The sequence below is a fragment of the Xylona heveae genome (assembly GCF_001619985.1).
Source record: "Xylona heveae TC161 unplaced genomic scaffold L228scaffold_8, whole genome shotgun sequence".
Taxonomy (NCBI): Eukaryota; Fungi; Ascomycota; class Xylonomycetes; order Xylonales; family Xylonaceae; genus Xylona; species Xylona heveae.
Window position 1 is genome coordinate 699,960 of NW_017264200.1, and position 18,335 is coordinate 718,294.

The 18,335-nt window shown below is 49.9% G+C and overlaps 9 protein-coding genes across 9 annotated transcripts; 4 read left to right on the forward strand and 5 right to left on the reverse strand.

Moving 5' to 3' along the window:
* Window positions 1-222: 222 nt before the first annotated feature.
* Window positions 223-1,015, reverse strand: L228DRAFT_253688 (ras-domain-containing protein; the record flags this gene model as incomplete). The annotated part of the gene is made up of 3 exons (XM_018333764.1): window positions 223-554; window positions 619-886; window positions 986-1,015. 3 exons carry the CDS (start codon window positions 1,013-1,015, stop codon window positions 223-225), a joined length of 630 nt encoding a protein of 209 aa, XP_018186759.1.
* An 851-nt stretch (window positions 1,016-1,866) lies between these two features.
* On the reverse strand, window positions 1,867-3,902 carry L228DRAFT_248988 (histone-fold-containing protein). Its single transcript, XM_018332984.1, has 6 exons — window positions 3,849-3,902; window positions 3,432-3,739; window positions 3,278-3,291; window positions 3,131-3,187; window positions 2,391-3,065; window positions 1,867-2,270 (listed from the first exon to the last, which is right to left on the reverse strand). The coding sequence occupies exons 2-6, from the start codon at window positions 3,523-3,525 to the stop codon at window positions 2,142-2,144; spliced, it is 969 nt and encodes a 322-aa protein (XP_018186760.1). The 5' UTR covers window positions 3,526-3,739; window positions 3,849-3,902; the 3' UTR covers window positions 1,867-2,141.
* Window positions 3,903-5,200: 1,298 nt separating this feature from the next.
* Window positions 5,201-6,360, forward strand: L228DRAFT_168200 (Fcf2-domain-containing protein). Its single transcript, XM_018329453.1, has 3 exons — window positions 5,201-5,408; window positions 5,478-5,643; window positions 5,866-6,360. The coding sequence occupies exons 1-3, from the start codon at window positions 5,233-5,235 to the stop codon at window positions 6,238-6,240; spliced, it is 717 nt and encodes a 238-aa protein (XP_018186761.1). The 5' UTR covers window positions 5,201-5,232; the 3' UTR covers window positions 6,241-6,360.
* Window positions 6,361-6,512: 152 nt separating this feature from the next.
* L228DRAFT_284271 (purine nucleoside phosphorylase) lies at window positions 6,513-7,966 on the reverse strand (the record flags this gene model as incomplete). The annotated part of the gene is made up of 7 exons (XM_018336209.1): window positions 7,687-7,966; window positions 7,511-7,592; window positions 7,348-7,427; window positions 7,231-7,295; window positions 6,961-7,163; window positions 6,625-6,904; window positions 6,513-6,572 (listed from the first exon to the last, which is right to left on the reverse strand). Exons 1-7 carry the CDS (start codon window positions 7,889-7,891, stop codon window positions 6,513-6,515), a joined length of 975 nt encoding a protein of 324 aa, XP_018186762.1. The 5' UTR covers window positions 7,892-7,966.
* A 233-nt stretch (window positions 7,967-8,199) lies between these two features.
* On the forward strand, window positions 8,200-9,246 carry L228DRAFT_269603 (ribosomal protein S10; the record flags this gene model as incomplete). Its single annotated transcript, XM_018335295.1, has 5 exons — window positions 8,200-8,241; window positions 8,305-8,393; window positions 8,453-8,500; window positions 8,568-9,001; window positions 9,074-9,246. 5 exons carry the CDS (start codon window positions 8,200-8,202, stop codon window positions 9,244-9,246), a joined length of 786 nt encoding a protein of 261 aa, XP_018186763.1.
* A 365-nt stretch (window positions 9,247-9,611) lies between these two features.
* Window positions 9,612-11,799, forward strand: L228DRAFT_248990 (tryptophanyl-tRNA synthetase). The gene is made up of 5 exons (XM_018332985.1): window positions 9,612-10,244; window positions 10,405-10,485; window positions 10,561-10,676; window positions 10,724-10,842; window positions 10,900-11,799. Exons 1-5 carry the CDS (start codon window positions 9,693-9,695, stop codon window positions 11,358-11,360), a joined length of 1,329 nt encoding a protein of 442 aa, XP_018186764.1. The 5' UTR covers window positions 9,612-9,692; the 3' UTR covers window positions 11,361-11,799.
* Window positions 11,800-12,649: 850 nt separating this feature from the next.
* On the forward strand, window positions 12,650-13,629 carry L228DRAFT_248993 (hypothetical protein). Its single transcript, XM_018332986.1, has 3 exons — window positions 12,650-12,745; window positions 12,804-12,822; window positions 12,900-13,629. Exons 1-3 carry the CDS (start codon window positions 12,683-12,685, stop codon window positions 13,517-13,519), a joined length of 702 nt encoding a protein of 233 aa, XP_018186765.1. The 5' UTR covers window positions 12,650-12,682; the 3' UTR covers window positions 13,520-13,629.
* A 1,165-nt stretch (window positions 13,630-14,794) lies between these two features.
* Window positions 14,795-15,475, reverse strand: L228DRAFT_168209 (hypothetical protein). Its single transcript, XM_018329454.1, has one exon. It carries the CDS (start codon window positions 15,332-15,334, stop codon window positions 14,993-14,995), a length of 342 nt encoding a protein of 113 aa, XP_018186766.1. The 5' UTR covers window positions 15,335-15,475; the 3' UTR covers window positions 14,795-14,992.
* L228DRAFT_231813 (putative chromatin remodeling complex subunit) lies at window positions 14,979-18,331 on the reverse strand. The gene is made up of 5 exons (XM_018330575.1): window positions 17,941-18,331; window positions 17,555-17,875; window positions 16,547-17,487; window positions 15,629-16,423; window positions 14,979-15,463 (listed from the first exon to the last, which is right to left on the reverse strand). Exons 1-5 carry the CDS (start codon window positions 18,122-18,124, stop codon window positions 15,431-15,433), a joined length of 2,274 nt encoding a protein of 757 aa, XP_018186767.1. The 5' UTR covers window positions 18,125-18,331; the 3' UTR covers window positions 14,979-15,430.
* Between the last annotated feature and the right edge of the window lie 4 nt (window positions 18,332-18,335).

Consider the following 18,335-nt stretch of genomic DNA (forward strand, 5'->3'; position numbering starts at 1 on the left):
GAGACAAGAAGACCTCCCCCTTTCAAAGCTGAAGGAAAGTAATGGAGGTAAAGAAAATTGAACAAAAGGAAGACTACCGTAGACGCACGAATCCGGAACATGACGGGAATCAGAAATTGCGCATCCTATAAAGAAACACACAGATGTATTATGTATTCGGGCCTCAAAACATGCATGTCTTCTCTCATCCTCTGCTCTAACTCAAATTCAATTTTGCTGAATCTAGCAGCATTTTCCTCCCGAAGAGCTACCCGCACCGCCGGCGCCAGCCGCTACATTGACGCCGCTCTGGTTGGGCTGTGCCGTGCCCTGATCCGTGCTGTCCATGATTCGCTTCTTGATCGAACTGGCAAGGCTGCGGAACGCCTCCTCGATGTTGATATTGGCTTTTGCTGACACCTCCATGAACGGAATGCCCAACTCATCCGCCAGCGCCTGTCCTCGCTCGGTCGACACAACTCGCTTTTCATCCCAGTCACACTTGTTGCCAATAAGGATCTTGTTAACGCCCTCCGTTGCGTGCTGCTCCACGTTGTTGAACCATGTATGGATATCTAGAGCCTCGTTAGCAAAATCTGAGCTCATCTCGACTGACGTATAACTTTGCATGCGACTAACTCTCAAAAGAACGCTCGTCCGTAACGTCATAAACTAATAAAATGCCCATGGCGCCTCTGTAATAAGCCGTCGTGATCGTTCTGAACCGCTCCTGACCAGCAGTGTCCCATATCTGTAGCTTGACCCGCTTCCCGTCGAGCTCAATGGTTCTTATCTTAAAGTCAATGCCAATGGTCGTAATAAAGGATGGCGTAAACGAGTCTTCGCTGAAACGCAGCAGACAACACGATTTTCCGACGCCCGAGTCACCGATAAGCAGCAGTTTGATCTGAATATCTACACGTTAATCTCCCGATCGGACAGCTCAACGCGGAAAGCTATGCAAGTCCGCCCCCAACCTTCATGCTCCAAGAGAGATTCTACTCACAAGAAAGTCGTAATTCCGCGTGCTAGCCATGATGCAAGGATATTAATGAAACGTGAAAAATCGTCAGGTCGACGACAAAAAAGAAAAAGAGCGAGATCGAAGATAGGAAGCAAGTAATTGGATACGCTCGAGAAATTGTCGGTCGTTGCGGCAAAAGAAGAAGAGAAGAAATCGAAGATTGAGTGTCGCACCAAATCACTTGGTCAGCGAGACAGCGACGACTCTCCAATATATCTCACGTTCCCGGTGGCGGATAGAGGCCTGGAGCCTGTCTGGGCGCAGAGGACACGCCGAGAGGTCGAGATTTGCTTCTCAGCGATAAGAATTACTCCTGCGCGACCGAACGATCCGATGGAATGATGTCAGGCTGAGTCTACTGTGTTTGACAACTCTAAAAGCCCCTGGAGAGAGTCCTGCTTGGTTGAGTCGGGGGATAACGCGATGGTCGACGGGGCGATGCAATAGACCGCCGTAGAGTCAGAGGAGTTTAGTTGGGCTTTAAGGTCAATTTAGTTGGAAGATTCAGGGTGAGTTTGAACTCTCGGCAACTTCCCCCAGTGTTAGTCGTTAGTGACACCCTCCTGACGAGACACCGAAGAGAGCCTGAGGAGAGACGCACCCATGGGGCGGTTTCGGCCACACAGGGTCTCTATAAAGGGATATTTGTACAACCGTAGAACGATCAATTCCACGTGGATCGCCACTAGGATAATTCAGCAATAGCCTCTTCGCCCCATATCTCAGACTCTTAGAGATTTTGCTGTCAAGACAGGAGCTTTGGGGTACGGTTGTCAAGAGTTGGGCGCTAGATAAGATTGTCGTCACTAATGCAGAAGGGCTGGTTCATATGTGCACATGGCAGAATGCAAGGACAATTAGAACCCCTCATTATCACCAATCTGTATACCGCTCTGTACTCTATAGCCCTTACTGTCGCCAGATCTCATCTGTACCCGACAGCAGTACATATATAGGCTGCATTATTTTCCTCGCTGAAATTGCCCGACTGGCAATTGCTGCTATTCCAAACAAAACTCCTAGTGCTGTGCCATGGAAACGAAACAATTTCGAATAATACCCGCAATGTCCGAGTCTTCAATCAAATCCTTTAAAAATTCCCGAGCCTCTTCAACAAACAATTAACCTGCCTTTCCGACTAACCCACTTCGTAGTCGCCTTCGCCCTCCGCATCAGCGTCTCCATCGCCTCCGTCATGACGTGAGTAATGATGCCCCGCATCAGTACCCGTAGACGGATCCGGGCCGCGCTGGCCAACTTGATACATCTACAAGGGAACCGATCAGCGAAGCATCCAATGACCAACGACGGTCCTCCAATGATGCAGGCCGACAGCGGCAGAACGTATCGACCGCGTTCACGATGAGCTAGGATCGAGATTACCTACCTGCTGCGGCGGCATGGGAGCATAGCCATACATGCCCTCAAACATTTGCTGCGGCGGCTGACCATAGGCACCCGTTGGGTCCGACTGGACGGCACCAGCATACATGCCTGCCTGCGCTCGGTAATCTTGTTCCGTCGGTAACGCATGCTGGCCAAGAGAAGTGTAATCCGGGGGAGCCATATGATGCTGTGGTGCACCATGACTAGGCTGCGTGACAGCTGTCTGCTGCGAAGGCAACTGTCCCGTTACCACTGGAGCACCTGGCGCAGGTTGCCCAGCAGCACCAGCAGCACCGGCCTGGCCACCAGGCCTCTTCGAATGTGAAGTTGCCTCCTCTCGAGGAACGATATCGATCAGGAAATCAAACATGTCAGACTTAGCCAGAGCTGATGCAATGTCGGATCGCTGTAGCGTCCGTCGCTTGTTCTCCTCGGCGTGAATCCAGGCGCGCATAGTAAGCTCAGTAATGAAGATGTCGCATCCTTTAGCAAACAGAATGGGTGCCTCTGCAGATATCATTTTGACTTCGGGATCTGCCTTCATCACCTTCTTGATCCGAGCTAGCGGTAATTGATGAATCTTATAGTCGTGCGTCTCATTTTCCAGTTGGTTGATGGTCTGCTGCCAATACGTCGTCAGGATGTCCCGGTAATTCCCATGGAGCCCTTGGTTCACCTATTAAACATTGAGTATCAGATTGTGACGCGTTAGTATATGATTAAATCATGGTCGCGACTCACATTGGCCCATGTTCCCGTGTAGAGTTCGGGCACTGGAGCATAGCCTCTCGCCGAAAGCTATCAGTCGCATTAGCACCGTCGTCTTTTTTTTTTTGACATTGTCATTGAACGCATTTCGCGCTCAGGAAATACTGAGATGTGACATACCGCCGCACTTGCACCTACAGATCCAAGTGGTGTTAGCTTCTGTCGTCCACAAGGCGCGAGCGTATCGCAATAGTACGAGGGCAAAGTGGAGCATCGCGAAGACGTGAGAGCAGATATCGCGCGGGGTCATTGAGGCAGAAGGGATTCGACATACCATAATGTCCGCCATTGCTAATGTCATAAACCGGTTGCTCGCGTTCCTGTTGCTGCCCGCCGTGGGAGGAGCCGGGCGGATTCTGCGGATCCATCTGTTTGCCCGTTTGTCCGTTTGCGCGATCGTTGCGGCCAATGGAATTGGACGAGTCGCTGGGCCGAGCAGAGGAGGATCGACTACAGGACGCTGTAGGCTCCGGGTACGTTGGGGTGTCCGAGAAAGGCAGAGTGTGAATAAGAGGACGACTGCGGTGGATGGTAACAACAAGTGAGAATTACTGGTACTCTAGCCGCGATATATTCGTTAATCTGGGCCCTGTGAGCTTAGAGAGCAATAGTGACTTGTGCAATCACTGATATTGGGAAAGAAGAGACAATGAGAGCCAAGTAACTTTAAGGCAAGAACGAGCACACTCACAATACACACTTAGATCAATATCAACTCGGCCAATCTTCCTGAAAAAGAAAACAGGCGCGCAAAAGAACAGAGTCGGAACAAGACTCTCAAGGCGAAGATCGGCCGACTTAGATATACATTTCCATGGGCTCTGCAACTTTCGTCACCAAGTCCGAGTCCACGTTAGGTCGTACAGGTACACCTCCCTTGCCTACCTAAACTTAGGTACCTTATATAACCTAAAGTATACACTTGACTTCACACCTTGGATTTCAGACGACGGTATCATAGTTTTACTTGATGACTTGACTGACAAGACCTTTGGGCAAGATTTTGATTGTGAAAGCCACATCAAGTATCTCTTCCTCTCTGAGCCGATGACGCCCATCAATCCAGCCCGAGTGTCATCAAAGCCTTGCACACAGCAATCGATTTGTTTTGACTCGTGACGTGCAGCACGGCCTTCCTATTTCGCCAATCAGACCGAAAGAAACCTGGCATTGCATATCGCTCTGCGACCGGCTGGCATGCCCAAATCGAACCCTGTAATTATTTCAACCTGGAAATCCTCTTCTAGCCGAACTTCCTACAACGGAGAAGAGCTCACGCATTCTATGCGAAATCAACTGCTAATCTTGCTGGCACGAAACCTGCAGTATCTAGATAATGTAACCTACATTTCTAATCCGAGTAGATAGAAGCTATAGTTGGGTATCCTAATCATTTTCTGTTGGTGGGCTCATAATCAGGCTACATCCACATCATACAGAGTGTAGCTGACCCAGGTTACAATTATTTTTTTCTTGATCTGAGGCATTAACAGCACATCTCTCTGAGCGCAGAGATTGGGCTTGCTGGTGAAACGGGATCGGAGATGAGGCTTGCCCCGGGGCTGCATTGTTACGGCGCAGCTTGAGCAGTAGTAGAGATGGTTGATAGGATTCAGAAGAGTCAGAAGAGGGAGGGAAAATCAACCTTTCTAATGTTTGCATGACCTGGTTTTTGAAAATTCAAGCTCCAAGTGGTATACGTAGGTCGTAGGCGCACCGTCACTATAATAAGAATGATAACAGTGGCATGAAAGTGAGGCTTACGCTGCTCAATCACAGTTGTTATCATTTCACCGGCATACGGAGTATGTGTTCTTACCCTGTTACCTTTTAAGTACAGGCTCATCAAAGGTGTTCATGAACAGGGGTACTCGGTACGGTGGTTTTCCCAGACAAATGTGCGAAGTCGCGAGTCGCCAGAACTTCAATCCTTTGGTTGCGGAACCCAATCATCCCTGTACTTTATGACTAAGCGAATATGCGTCTCTCGTTTACTGTTTTTTTCCCTTTTCTCTCCCACGCTTCTTAAAGCTCTCCCTCCACAAAAATTCTTCTAGCCAACAAAGCCTGCCATCATGACAACGCAGTCGGCTGGCCCGATGGCGGTCGGCAGCCTTCTTCCTGCTTCCGATGCAGATGACCTGTCTGCCGAGCAGATAACTCAGCTGCTCAAGGATGCCGAGCAGCGCTTGCGACCTTCCACCGCCGCCGTTGCGACGGCCGGCAAGAGCATACTAGCCTCTCTTCCAAAGTAAGTTTTTTCGCCTTTGGCGCGTCGTTGCCCGCAATTGATGGGGGACCCAACCTAACGGTCTACAAGGATCCCTACTCTAGGGCCCAACAATGCGCCGCAACCTTATGTTACTTCCAATGGAGAGATGGCTCGGGTTGACTCCTCTCGCCTGCTCAATAATGACCAGCGAAAGAAATCTGAGGGTCTCCGCAAGGTGGAGGATCCGGCCCAGGTTAAGGCCAAGCTTCAAGAGGTTTGTACATCTATTTTTATTACTTCCCTTGCGCTGCCTATGAGGAAATTTATCCCAAATTTTTCTTGACGCAGATTCTACGGTTCCCGTCTTGGGCACCTTTCTGCACATATGAAAGTCTTCTCTTTGAGAAATCATAGTTACTCTGAGGCTTGTCGTTTTCAATCATTTTATTTGACACTTCTATGTGAGTTCATCTTGCTGACGCTCTTGCGCCTATAGAAGAAAAAGGCCGACGCTGGTGGCGCTTGGTTCAATATGCCCAAGACAAACGTCACCCCGGAGCTGAAGCAGGATTTGCAGCTGCTGCAAATGCGATCGGTCCTCGACCCTAAACGCCACTACAAAAAGGACAGCTCAAGAAACAAGGTGCCAGAATTCTCGCAGGTTGGCACTATCATTGAAGGACCTACCGAGTTCTACAGTTCGAGATTGTCCAATAAAGAACGAAAACAGACATTGGCGGGGGAGATCCTTGCTGGAGAACAGGAGTCTGGTCGCTTCAAGAGGAAGTACAACGATATTCAAGACTCCAAAACGAGCGGCAAGAAGGCATACTACAAAGCGCTCAAGGCCAAGCGTTCTAAACGAGGTTGAGCTGTTTTGTGACTCAGAAGCTGAGAACCTTTCTTGGCTATTGGCTTTACGCAAGACCCTACAACCATTCCTCAGGACGCCAAGCGCTCTTGTGGCAGAGACGCGAGACGTGAAATCCGTCTCAGGAGCTCAAAGCCTTCTCAGAACCCAGCCGGCTGAAGTGGACTCGTGCAGCAGTTTCACGATTTTCCATATGCCAGAGCAGACCAAGAATCTGTAATCTCAAATGGATGATTCTATCTACAAGGCTCGGTTGAAACTATAGAATGACCTTATCCCTTTACTTCGCCGGCCTTTATGCTCAAGTCGTCCACACAGTGCCGCACCAGTTCCTTTGCAGTTTGTTAGCAGACGAGAATTGCATCTAGGATTGTTTCGACATACCTGCATGACTAGCGAAGCGTGGTGACTGGCCTCGATGACTTCTTCATGGTTGGCCATGCCCTTTTCCATGACCTTGTGCAATTCCTCGCTGCTTGTCTCGTCCAAATGGAAATCGTCTCCTCGTGGACCTGGATCGAGGACGGCGGTGTTTGTGACCAGACTCATTGCCAGAACTCGAAGGCCGCAGTGACGAGCCACCACGATTTCTGGTACAGTTGACATGCCAACGACATCTGCGCCGAGACGGCGGAGCATGCGGCACTCTGCACGTGTCTCGTACCTGTGAGGCAATCAGATTGAAGTGCTGAGGTCTCTTCACTGTATTTCAGAACTCACGTAGGACCGCACACGTATGCATATACTCCTTCGTGAATTCTCCTTCGACGGCGGTCAGGACCAAGTTGGGACCAGGCGCGATGAGCTTCTCGCCGCAGCTCTAAATCATATGCGTCTGAGAGGGGCAAAAATCGGATGCCGAATTCATCTGCGTTGGGTCCTCGAAGAGGATGTACGCCCGCGAGCCCAGCCAGATTCAGATGCTAGAGATCATGAGATTAGAGTCTTCGCATACTTTTTTGCATTTGGGGATAGCTGATGCATCCTTACGTCATTGATCACTACGATATCACCGACCGCATAATCCGGATTAAGACCGCCAGCAGCGTTCGTTACTGGTGTTTCTTCTTTAGCAAACATCAGCCTGGAATTGCTGGACTTACTCACGGATGATAGTATCGATCCCCAAGCATTTGAAGACTCGAGCTGGGAACGTGACCTTTTCGAGACTGTGCCCTTCATAGAAGCTAGATGAATGAAAAGAATGAATCCCCACCGTCAGCTAATCGTTCCATCAATTTTGCATGAAGATAATTGATGTGAGACCAACTGGAATCGTCCAACCATTAAAACACAGGGAGTGTTCGTGTTGCCCAGGAACCCAGCTACGAGCTGTCCAGCATGTCCGGCAACTGCGAGTCACCCACGTGGGGTCGTCCGTATAAGTTACAATGCCCGTGATATATGCACTCGCAGCGGAAGAAAATGGGTTGCTCAGTCACCTACCAGTAGAAATTGGAAAGTAAGGAATAGAATGATAGTCTATGGCAAAGAGAGGTTCAGGATGAAGAGTCTGCACCAGACTGCCTAAACCAGAGCCGCAAACAATAGCAACCCGAGGGGATTTCAGCGGCTCTGGTAGTCGTTCCCTAAGAAACTGGGCTGTTTCATTGGCCTTTAGGTAGATATTTGCCGGCGCAATTTCGCCCATATTGAATGAAAGATAGCTGCGCAGTCGAATATCAGAAATCAGTCTGCTTGCTTCTCATAAAGCCGTCTCTAGCGTAAATGATAGATCCGGGGACGCCAAGAGGGCAGCTGTTCTTCAGGTATTTATACCAGTTACTGCGCAGTGTGCCTGAAGCGGTACATGTACTCACGAGAGAAATTCTTTGGCGGGAGCCACCAAACACCCGTAGTACGGCAACCTCCGCGGACGGAGATTCTACAGGAAACCGATGCAACACTTTACCAGTCGCAATTTGTGTTGACGATCTGGTCACTGAAATGGCTTTCTCAATGGCCTCGCGATCCCCCTGGGGCCTGGTGCGAGGCTTCAAGGTCAGTCCTCGTGATGTGGTGCTGTCATATTGACCGGAAATGCTGACACTTTGTTCCCGCCAGGCTGTCCCTCTTTGGTCCGCACAGCCGTCACGCGCATGCATCTCAAGCTCAGCATGGCTTCGAAATGCACAAGGGCCATCGGCGACCCTGTAAGGATTAAACTGTTGAGTTGACTTCCTAAGTGGTCGTTGCTGATATGGAACTGCAGGTCACAGGAATCTGCTGCCGCTCCTCAACAGAACAACAGCTCGCAAATGTAAGTCAGGAGGTGCTAAAGAAAGAAGACACCCCCAGGGAACTTGCTCTGATCACTATATCTACAGCCCGCAAGCGCCAGCGAAGGAAGGAAAACCAGAGATCAATCCTAGATTACCTCGGAGCGTCCAAGCAGTCTACCTGAAACCGTTGCGACGACACGCCGAGTACGGCTTGCCATCCTGCGATCTTCAATTGCGGTCGTATAGCGTTCGCAATCTCGAATTCTTCTGCGATTTCGCCCTTCGAGCCGCTTACTATTTGAAACTGCCGGCCTCTGGCCCGGTTCCGCTTCCACGAATCACAGAGAGATGGACGGTACCAAGGAGTAATTTCGTCCACAAGAAGAGCCAGGAAAACTATGAGCGAAAAACACTACGACGATTGATCCAGATCCAAGATGGCCACCCGGAAACTGTCGAGTTATGGCTTGCATTTTTGAGGCAACATGCCTATTATGGTGTAGGTATGAAGGCAAATGTCTGGGAACATGAGAAGCTTGGTGAGTTAGCTGGACTATTCATGAGTGGGAACACTCTTTCTTCCTTCCCCCTTCTAACACAGTGTTGAATAGGCTCAGCAAGATCTCAATCAGAACTTCCCGACCCAGTGCCCGAGTCTAAGTGGGCTCACTTTGGCCGTAAGAAGTCGCGCGAGACCTCGGAGAAGGTCCTAGAGATAATGAACCGAGAAGGTTATAAAAAGGCTGCCGAGGGCAACAGTGCCTTCAGCTGGATTAATGTTTAAGCTCAATTTTATAGAGTGAAGGAGCTTGATTACGGTGTTTCATAATGCTGGTCGGGTTTTTAGGGGCTCCAGGAGATTTGGCCCATGCAATCGCCTGTCATGGCGATATAAAACTTGCAATTGCACTTGTACAATAGCGTGTCACCAATTTCTTTTTTCGGTATTCATGTAGATATTCTCAATCTGGTCAGGAATTTTCTTTAGAGACTTATTGAATATATCTTGATTCGCGACTATATGATTTCTTGTGTTTTATAGCCCAATTGTCCTCAGATGGTTTATCGCGTTTTCGGCATATGGTCTCGGTAGCAAGTGGCCCTAAAGACCCTGAAGATCACCGCAACCACCAAAGCATCAACAACAAGAACACAACCTGCAATCGCTCCGCAGCCAGAGCTATCTGGGTCCTCAAGGTCGAAAGGGGCCAGCCACGGTCTGCGACAACAATGCGCGGTGTCAATATTTGCTCCGCGAGCAGGCTGACAGCCCCAAAACCGCAGCCTGTTACATCCTCCAGATCCTTCTCCCGGAATATTTCCACTTTCTGGCATTCGCAACGGCCGTGTCCCGTAAAGCAACGAAGTCGCTCAACTACCGCCCGATTCTTTCAGACATCGAGCTCGCCAAGACAGACTTTCTCGCCTGACTGCGCATCGTCAGCGAGAGAACCATCATCTACCAGCTCCGAATCCCACAACATATCGCAGTCTCAACCGTCCACACCCAAACAGCCCAGCAAAGTAATTTTCTCCGGAATACAGCCCACCGGTGTCCCGCACCTGGGAAACTACCTTGGTGCTCTACGACAATGGGTCAAACTACAGAATGAAGCTGCAGAAGAGCCAGATACCGCAGTGTTATATTCCATAGTCGATCTGCATGCCATTACAATACGACAGGACCCAGCACAGCTCCGGCAATGGAAGAGGGAGTCCCTTGCAACATTACTGGCAGTAGGATTGGACCCGGATAAGTCTATGCTTTTTTATCAAAGCAATGTAAGTTGGCGTCCTGGTTTGCATTGGCGGACGCCGGAAGGTCCGCCTGTTGTACGTCTTGAGTGTTTCTGGTCAATTGCACTCAGAGGTCTCGGAGGGTATTTGGGCGTTTAGACGCCGGCAATTAGAAAGGCAATTGTTAACATGATTTACTGGCTAGGTTTCCGCACATTCTGAACTCATGTGGATATTATGCTGCACAGCATCAATGGGTTATTTGTCTCGGATGACGCAGTGGAAGGTGAGTTAAGGATTTTCCCAACTTATTAACTGTTACCACTGTCACCTGTTCTTCAAGTTATTGACATTTGAATAGAGCAAGCTTAATCTGCCAGAGGATGCATCACCAATAGCAGAATTGACCAAGTCAAAGCTCAAGGCCGGTCTATTCTCATATCCAGTCCTTCAGGCAGCCGATGTTTTGGTTCACGGGTTAGCCTTCCCAAGCTTTTCCCTTTTCAATGACTGACGTTATGTAGCGCAACTCACGTCCCTGTGGGTGAAGACCAAGCTCAACATCTTGAATTTTCTCGAACCTGTGCCGTAAATTTCAATGCCGCATATGGCAAGGTTCTCCGGCAGCCAACTACCATAATTTGTTCGTGTCCTTTCTTTGTATAAAGCTATGGAATACATTCACTGATGATCTTTTTAGCTCCTGCTCGGCGGGTCATGTCTTTACGACAACCGCATCTAAAAATGTCCAAATCACACGAAGACCCTCGTTCGAGAATTATTCTTACTGATTCTGCGAATGATATTCATGCGAAGATCCGAGCAGCTGTGACGGATTCAATCGAGGGCGTCTCGTACGATCCTTCGGCGCGTCCTGGCGTGTCGAACCTTATTGAGCTCATGTCCCATTCCCTTGACGGAAAGCATTCTTGTGAGGAGTTGGCCACGGACTGTGAATCTTTGAGCATGCGTGCCTTCAAAGAACGGGTTGCAGACTGCATCATCGAGCACCTCCAGCCAATTCGCGAAAAGTATCACGACGTCTTGAACGCGGACGGAGGCCGTTATTTACAAGAAACCGCCCTCAAGGGAGCAGAGAGGGCTCGCCAAAATGCGGCAGTGACCATGACACGCGTGCGCGAAGCTGTGGGTTTGGATTAGAACCCTTGCTGGCATTGCAACTTAGATTCAACTACTCGGGAAAAGCATTCATTTACTGTATCATATAGCATCGGCTGGCCGACTATTGTGTCATATGGGCATCGATCGCGTCATTGTTGACGGATTCTTATCTTTTCGAGTATATAAAATGTATAATAGGATGGAGATAGACTTCACTGCATACAGGGAGCAACAGGATCTGTGTCAAGGAGAAGGGGGGATAAGGGTGTTTTACTGTTTTGGGGGAGATATACGTATTCTAAAGATCACCACATCCCATACACCCTTTTGAGCAGGGTCTGTATAAATGTATTCTGCACATCATCATTAATTTGTGCAGGATCTGTCCGAATCTCAATGGTTGTACCGGAGCGAGTCGGGGATAGTTGGACCGGCGGTGCTATGTCCGATGAGACGGAAACACTTAGTCATCACCCCGGTCAGCCAAAGTGGGGGTGCCGCCGGATCAGTCAGCCGATTAGCCGATCAACAGCGCAAAGAGGTACTGATACTTGAGCTGAGGCTCTGAGAGTACTGTACATTATGTAATTTTGTGCAACGCGAGGTAGCTCTACCTTTCCCGGAACGGGATAGCCGTATCCGGCATCACGAGGCGGAACTGACTCAAGGCTTATTAATTGTAACTCTGGCCAGTCGAAGTGGAGGCAACAGTGTTCGTCCCCAGCTACCTACCTAGGAAGGAACGAGGGACGATGATATTGATATGAGAAGTGAATTATCCCGTGCTTGGATAGGATTGCACTGAAGATGCAAAGTGTCACAATTAGAATATACTTGGGTTCATATATATTCACCACAGCCAAAATCAATCAGTAGAAAAAGACAATCTATGACAACAGCATTCCCCGGGAGAAGAGCACCACCGAGAGAGCACCAGTGGGAAAAGGAAGGCAGCCAAACTTCGTCGGACCCAATCCGACGCCGAGAGAAGCGAACACGCCCCGGCTATACTCGACCTTGAGATCCAGAGCCTTTCCAGCCAGAAATGCTTTCTTTTCTTCTTTAGAATCCATCTGACATTGTTCAATTTATACCACAGCTTTTTTTTTGTGTCTCTGCTGCGCCCTCTTACGTGTAGTATCTTTTGCTTGAAGACCTGCTGTCCAGAGAGCTACTCCCCACAATACTGGTGCATTGCGGCGCGACCTTCATTCGCCTCTCCACCATCAATCACCACAAGGTCTGCGGCACTCGCCGACAGCGCAGTTCACCTTTTGTCCTATTCGTTCTATTCCATTCGGATCATACTTGCCTCAAATCGGCTTTTCATCGCCAGCGTTTGAAATCAATCGCTGAATATGATGCAGTCGAGTATGCAGCCAGCGATAGCTCCGGCGCCACACGCCATGCAAAATACTGCTCAGGTAAGAAAATCAAGCTGTAATCGCGTCTCCAGAGTTTCGCTGACTGAGGACCGACTAGGACAATGCTGCTGAAATAAGTATGTCGCGTTCCTGATAGAAGCGATCGCAAGGAATTATTGAAGAAGTTTCTCGATACTGACGCGCGCGTCCGTAGGCCTACGAGAGCATCTGCTCGCGCAGGTGCACTCACCCCAGCCTGGCACTCACCATCTCGATAACATTGGGTCAGGAAGCTCCATGAGCCCGCACGATCACAATATTGACCCAGCCATCGCTGGACCTGGTCTGCAACCCAGCCCGGGCGGTGAAGCGCCAGGCGCGGGAGATCTCAGCGACGAGGCAGCAGCCAACGCCGCAGCTGCGGCCGAACTCAAAAAGGCTGGTGGAAAACGCGAGCTTTCAACGTCGAAACGCGCGGCACAAAACCGCGCAGCTCAGGTACGTAATATCGATGACAAAACAAATGCCATCATTTTCTTTCTTTTTCAAGTCCCTGGTTTTCCGGTGCCTTCAAAATCCCGTAAAGTTTGGTCGCAAAAAGTTTCGCCATTTTGCAAATGTAGTTGTCTTGAAGAATGTGCGCGCAAAAGTTGTATTCTGTCGTCGAGCGAAAAAAAAGAGAGGTTGCTGGAGTTGTTTCTGGATTCTTGTTCTCGTTCCGCTCGTTCTTGCTTTGTCACATCGTTGTCATCAATACCATCTTCACACTACAACACCAAAATCATCCCATCCATATTACGGCATCATGGAGCTTACGTAAGGACTATTCATTAACATTTCACAAAACAAAACAACAGCGTGCCTTTCGACAGCGCAAGGAAGGATACATAAAGAAACTCGAAGAACAAGTTCGCGACTACCACCTCCTCGACGAGAATTACAAGGCCATCCAAGCCGAAAACTACCAGCTGCGCGACTACATTATTAACCTCCAGTCCCGCCTGCTAGAGTCTCAGGGCGACTACCCACCTGCCCCCTCGAATATTGACCTGCCTCACCCTAGATCAATGGATCCATTACAGCCTCAAGGCATGCCTCCTCAGCCTGGCATGCACCACGGTATCCAGACCCAACCCGGCATCCCGCAGCAGCAGCAGCAACCCCCACAGCAACAGCAGCAACATATCCCTGGCCCGGCGCCTACTGCGCAAATGGGTTCTTCGGCCATGAGCCGTCTCCAAGCATCTGCTGCCCAGGCCGTCGCTGATCTGGGAAACGTAACTAAGCACCACCCCGGCGGACCCGATGATACTGCGTCCTATCTCACCGCAGGTAATGAGTATCCACCTGCCAAGCGCATCAAAAATGGAAACGAGGGCATTGGCGGCGCTCAGAACGGTACGCCAAATCCAGAGCTCGGTGCCGGCGTCAACCAAGATCCAAATCGGCCGACTTAATCGTCACGCTGCCCTTTTCTTTTTTCACTTTCGTTTTTGCTCTTCTATCCTGATCTGGTCCCGGTATGGGTTCATGCTAACCAGTGTCTTTTCCTTTCTTTTCTTCCCCCCCCTATCTTCTCTTTCCCTCTTACATGTGTTACTTTCGACTTGTCGCCCCTGTTTATTTATTTCTTACCCTTCGAGCTGGGGGGGTTTTTTTTTTTTTAAAAAGGAGTATCAAGGTTGCCGTTGTGGTTGTTTATCCTCGTCCATTATCGTTGAAGGGAAGATTCTGAGCCGTACGCTACCCTTCTTCGCACGTTTTCTATATCCCGTCTTTTTTCCCTTTCTTATCACAGACAGCTTCCTTTCCCCGCCCCTTATCATGCACAGCGCCCCCCTCCCCCTTTTGTCCCTTCTTGTCCTTGATTCATGACGATGCAATTCAACTGCCCCCCCCTTTTTTGGCATTTTCACTCCTCACCCATGGCATTTCTTTCGGCGTTTTGATGCGTGGCTCGCGGACTGCCTTTTCCTTTAACTCAGTTTCTCTGTTTCCCCCACCATTTTCCTCTCGACTTTATCAAGATACTCTGCTCCCACCTTTTTCTCCAAAGGGGAACCTAAAGGGCAATGTGTCGTCTTGATATTCTACGCGGATTCCTCTTTTTCTTTTTCTCTTTTCTTTTTCTAACATTGATTTTCTGGCGCGAATCGATCAGGGAAAGATCGACTCTTTCAAAGCTTAGGGCTTAGGTTTCAAATCAAATATCTTGAAGCAGAAGAGAGACATGGAAGAACTATTACGTATGCAGCAAGAGATTTTTAAAAGCCCAGCAGGTGAAGAATTTTTGCGGTATGGTGAAAGTTAAATTGAGCTTTTTAATTGACGTAAACTCCTAAGGAAAGGGGGGGAAATAGAGAAAAAAAAAAAAAAGAAAAGGTAATCGAATAGTGGCGATAGTAATACTACATGAGACGGGGGCCAAGGCGACATTGTGCATTGTGCTTTTAAAACGAGTTGCTCTTCAGAACTTCTCCGCCATCCCCTCCCGTAACTCTCCGATTCACACTGCACTTGAACATTGACATTGACATGGAGATGAACATGGACGTGGAGAATCTGAAAAGCTTTTTTTGCTAGTGCAAATTTGACGATGCTGAAATGCCAGTAGCTTTTTCGCTTCAAGGCTTCAAGGCATGAAGGCATGAAGGGTCTAAGTGTGTGAAGTGTGTGAAGCGTAAAAGTAGAAACTGTTGATATGGACTAAGATTCGGATACGGCTTTGGACATGGGGGTTGGAAGTTATCCGGCGTAGGCGTTTCCGAGATTATGTTCCTGTAGAAGTGAGTAAAGGTGATGATGTTAGCGTGCTGGTTTTGATCAACATCAAACGAAGAGAAGAGAAGAGAAAGCAACAATAACAATAGTAGCAATAAAGACAGAGAGAACAAAACGGGAATAATACAGACAGAGAGAACAAAACGGGGATGACAAAAGTACCTTCAAATACTCTGGTCCCTTCTCGAGATACTCTTCGCGGGTAACACGGGCATCTTTCCAGCGCTGGGTGCCTGCCCACTGGGCGGCGCCCTTCCAGGCATCATAGATGGGATCCTTTGCGGACCTGACGGCGAGGGGCGCACCGGCGGGGAGCACGGCTCTCAGCTCTGTTCTCAAGCGGTCCTCGAAGCCCTTGAACAGGGTGTTGCCGCCCGTGAGGAAGACGTCTTTGAGAATGCTCTCGCGATGCACGGGGTTGGGCAAGCGCTGGGTGATGATATTGCTGGCGATTTCCACGAGTCCTGCCTGGTCGAGGCCGGCAATGGACGGCTGGAAGACGACCTCGGGGACACGAATGCGTTCGACGTTGAGATGAATCTGGTTGATTTCGCGCTGACTCTCTGGGTTGAAGGGCCAAGGGCCGCGCAAGAAGGCGTGCACGAGGCTCTTCGACCAGTCGGACTGGGCGGCAAGCGTGTGCTCTTCGGTGAAGTTGGGGTCGTATTTGAGCAGTTGCGCTTCAAGGTTCTTCAGCGTGGTGTCCATGTCTTCTTCGTCTTCGTCGTCGCTGCCTTCGCCTGTCGCAATCTGGCGGTACACGCCCCAGTCTTCGTCGTTGGCGCCGAACGTGTCGTCGTCGCCACCTGCTGCGGCGCCGCCCCGTCGCCGCTTTCGGCCCGGTGTGTCGGATGCGAGGTTGGCAATGTTTTTCATGCGCATTTGCGAGGCGAGTGATTTGCGATTGCCCAGGTCGGCTTTGAGCCGCTCGCGGTCTTTGATGCGTTGGAGGATTGTCTGCGGGAAAGGCAGGTGTTAGTATGTTTGGATATGGGGGAAGGGAAAATAGCAGAAGATTTTGTGGGCGGCGCGTGGGTCGTGCAATGAGCAAAAGAGGGGGCGGCTTGGGAGAAGACCTACGCTCCGTGCTGTTCGTCGCTCATCCAACCATCCTTCGAGATCTTTATCGCGGCGTTCCTCGTCGAGTCGTTCTTCCTCGGCAATACGGGCTTTCTCGCGTTCCTTTTCTGCCTTGGCACGTTGTCGGGCTTCGTGGTTGGATTTCATCAGCCGCTGGTGCCGTTTCTGCTTGAGTCCAGCTTCGTCAAGTTCCTCATCCGGAACATCGAGGAGCGGGAACGTGGGAGGCTCTTCATCCTCTTCGTTTTCCGTGCCGCCAACGTCCTTGGTCCGCGCTTTGCGGACAGACTTGTCCAGTTCTCTGATCCGTCTGTCGAGAGCAATTTCGTCTTTGAAGTCTTCGGCATCGAGGAGGCGTTTCGTTTCTTTTTTCGTCTCTGTAGTGATTCTTTGTTGTAGAGACTTGTAGTATTCCAGTTCTTGTTCTTTGCGGATCAACTTCTCTAATCGCATCTTTGCGGCCTGCTCTTGGAGCCGTCGGCCGCTTTCCTTGCGCTTTTCTGCCATTCGGGCAAGCTCTTCTGGTGATTTCTCTACCACAGCTTGCTCCGAAAAAGGGAATTGCACAACGTGGTTGCGCTCCTCTAGGCCTGTCCATTCGAGGTAGCTGCTCAGTTCTCGCTCATAGTCTTGCGAGATGTAGCAGTGCTCGCGGAGAATCTCTTCCACTTGGGTATCGTTCAGCTTTCCAGGAAACGTGGGATATTTCAGCCGTAGCAACTTCATGAGATAGTCGGCGTTCTGGTAGCCGCCCCAATTGAGTCTCGTGGCCTGAGTGAGCAGTGCTCGATTGTCCACTACGGGGATTATGTGCGTTGATGTGTGTGCAGATGACACGACCAGACCCGTCGAACCTTTGTTGTAGTCGTACGAGAATAGCGAGTCGATGCCGTATGCCAGTGATGGCGCGGAGTAGCATTCGAAGATAATTTCCGTCATAGCTGGAACATTAAGATCAGTCATTTGCTCCTCCATTCTTAAAGAAAAGCAGTGAAAGCCTAGACATACTCTTTTGCGAATACCCCAGATTGGCTACCGGTTCCGTCATAACAATCGGTCTTCCGACACCACCGTCTGCTCCGTCCACGCCCAGCTTCAGGAAGATGTTGTCCAGTATCCCTTCCATGACATCCCAGTTGCCGACAATACTGCTGCCCGGGTCAAATGCATATTTGGATTGCCCTCTCGTAGTCGCATCTGCGTATATATCCGAGCCGACAAAGCATAAAGTGCGGCCAATCTTCCGATCTCTGTAGCGCGACATCAAGGGAGGTGATGTTAATCTTGGGGTCTTGTCGAACGACCAACCGGCCTTTGTTTGCCAGGAGCCTGTAATTATGACATTAGCATTGCCTGGCGCAGAACGAAATGTTACCAAATGCACTGAAGCTCACCATTGTCAATAATGATGGCCGCGTCGGGCCCAGGCTGTTGCGCCGGAGGTTGGATGGAGACCTGTCGCGGTGGCGCTCTGGAACCGCGGAATAGCGGATCGCTCACGCTCCATATTCTAGGAGCAGGCTTGGGCGTATTCCTTCCTGATGGAGCTGGAGTAATGGTGCCGTTTAATTGCGTCATGTTGCTTTGGTAGTTTCGTCTCAACGGCAATCGACGAGGAGCTAGGCGGTCAGGAAAACAGTCTCGAGAGTCTCAGGGTTCATCGACACATCGGCGAATGTTGCATGCGAATTGCGCGAACCATTACCTTGAGGATTTGATGAGAGTGGCGAGGGGACCGTGAGGCGGTTTCGTTCAAGGGCACGTCATGTGTAAGCTCCTTTGGTCAAGA

Bases quoted from the DNA above. Each gene is read 5' to 3' on its own strand.
- L228DRAFT_248988 (XM_018332984.1), bottom strand. From the start codon at position 3,525: ATGGATCCGCAGAATCCGCCCGGCTCCTCCCACGGCGGGCAGCAACAG. The intron at 3,066-3,130 runs GTGAGTCGCGAC...AATGTTTAATAG, and splicing joins ACACGGGAACATGGGCCAAT to GTGAACCAAGGGCTCCATGG. The intron at 2,271-2,390 runs GTAGGTAATCTC...GTTCCCTTGTAG, and splicing joins CTCCCATGCCGCCGCAGCAG to ATGTATCAAGTTGGCCAGCG.
- L228DRAFT_248990 (XM_018332985.1), top strand. From the start codon at position 9,693: ATGCGCGGTGTCAATATTTGCTCCGCGAGCAGGCTGACAGCCCCAAAA. The intron at 10,486-10,560 runs GTGAGTTAAGGA...ACATTTGAATAG, and splicing joins CTCGGATGACGCAGTGGAAG to AGCAAGCTTAATCTGCCAGA. The intron at 10,843-10,899 runs GTTCGTGTCCTT...TGATCTTTTTAG, and splicing joins GCAGCCAACTACCATAATTT to CTCCTGCTCGGCGGGTCATG.
- L228DRAFT_248993 (XM_018332986.1), top strand. From the start codon at position 12,683: ATGCAGTCGAGTATGCAGCCAGCGATAGCTCCGGCGCCACACGCCATG.
- L228DRAFT_168200 (XM_018329453.1), top strand. From the start codon at position 5,233: ATGACAACGCAGTCGGCTGGCCCGATGGCGGTCGGCAGCCTTCTTCCT. The intron at 5,409-5,477 runs GTAAGTTTTTTC...ACGGTCTACAAG, and splicing joins ATACTAGCCTCTCTTCCAAA to GATCCCTACTCTAGGGCCCA. The intron at 5,644-5,865 runs GTTTGTACATCT...TTGCGCCTATAG, and splicing joins TTAAGGCCAAGCTTCAAGAG to AAGAAAAAGGCCGACGCTGG.
- L228DRAFT_231813 (XM_018330575.1), bottom strand. From the start codon at position 18,124: ATGACGCAATTAAACGGCACCATTACTCCAGCTCCATCAGGAAGGAAT. The intron at 17,876-17,940 runs GTGAGCTTCAGT...TCATAATTACAG, and splicing joins GGCCATCATTATTGACAATG to GCTCCTGGCAAACAAAGGCC. The intron at 15,464-15,628 runs GTACTTTTGTCA...TCACTTCTACAG, and splicing joins AGGGACCAGAGTATTTGAAG to GAACATAATCTCGGAAACGC.
- L228DRAFT_168209 (XM_018329454.1), bottom strand. From the start codon at position 15,334: ATGCCTTCATGCCTTGAAGCCTTGAAGCGAAAAAGCTACTGGCATTTC.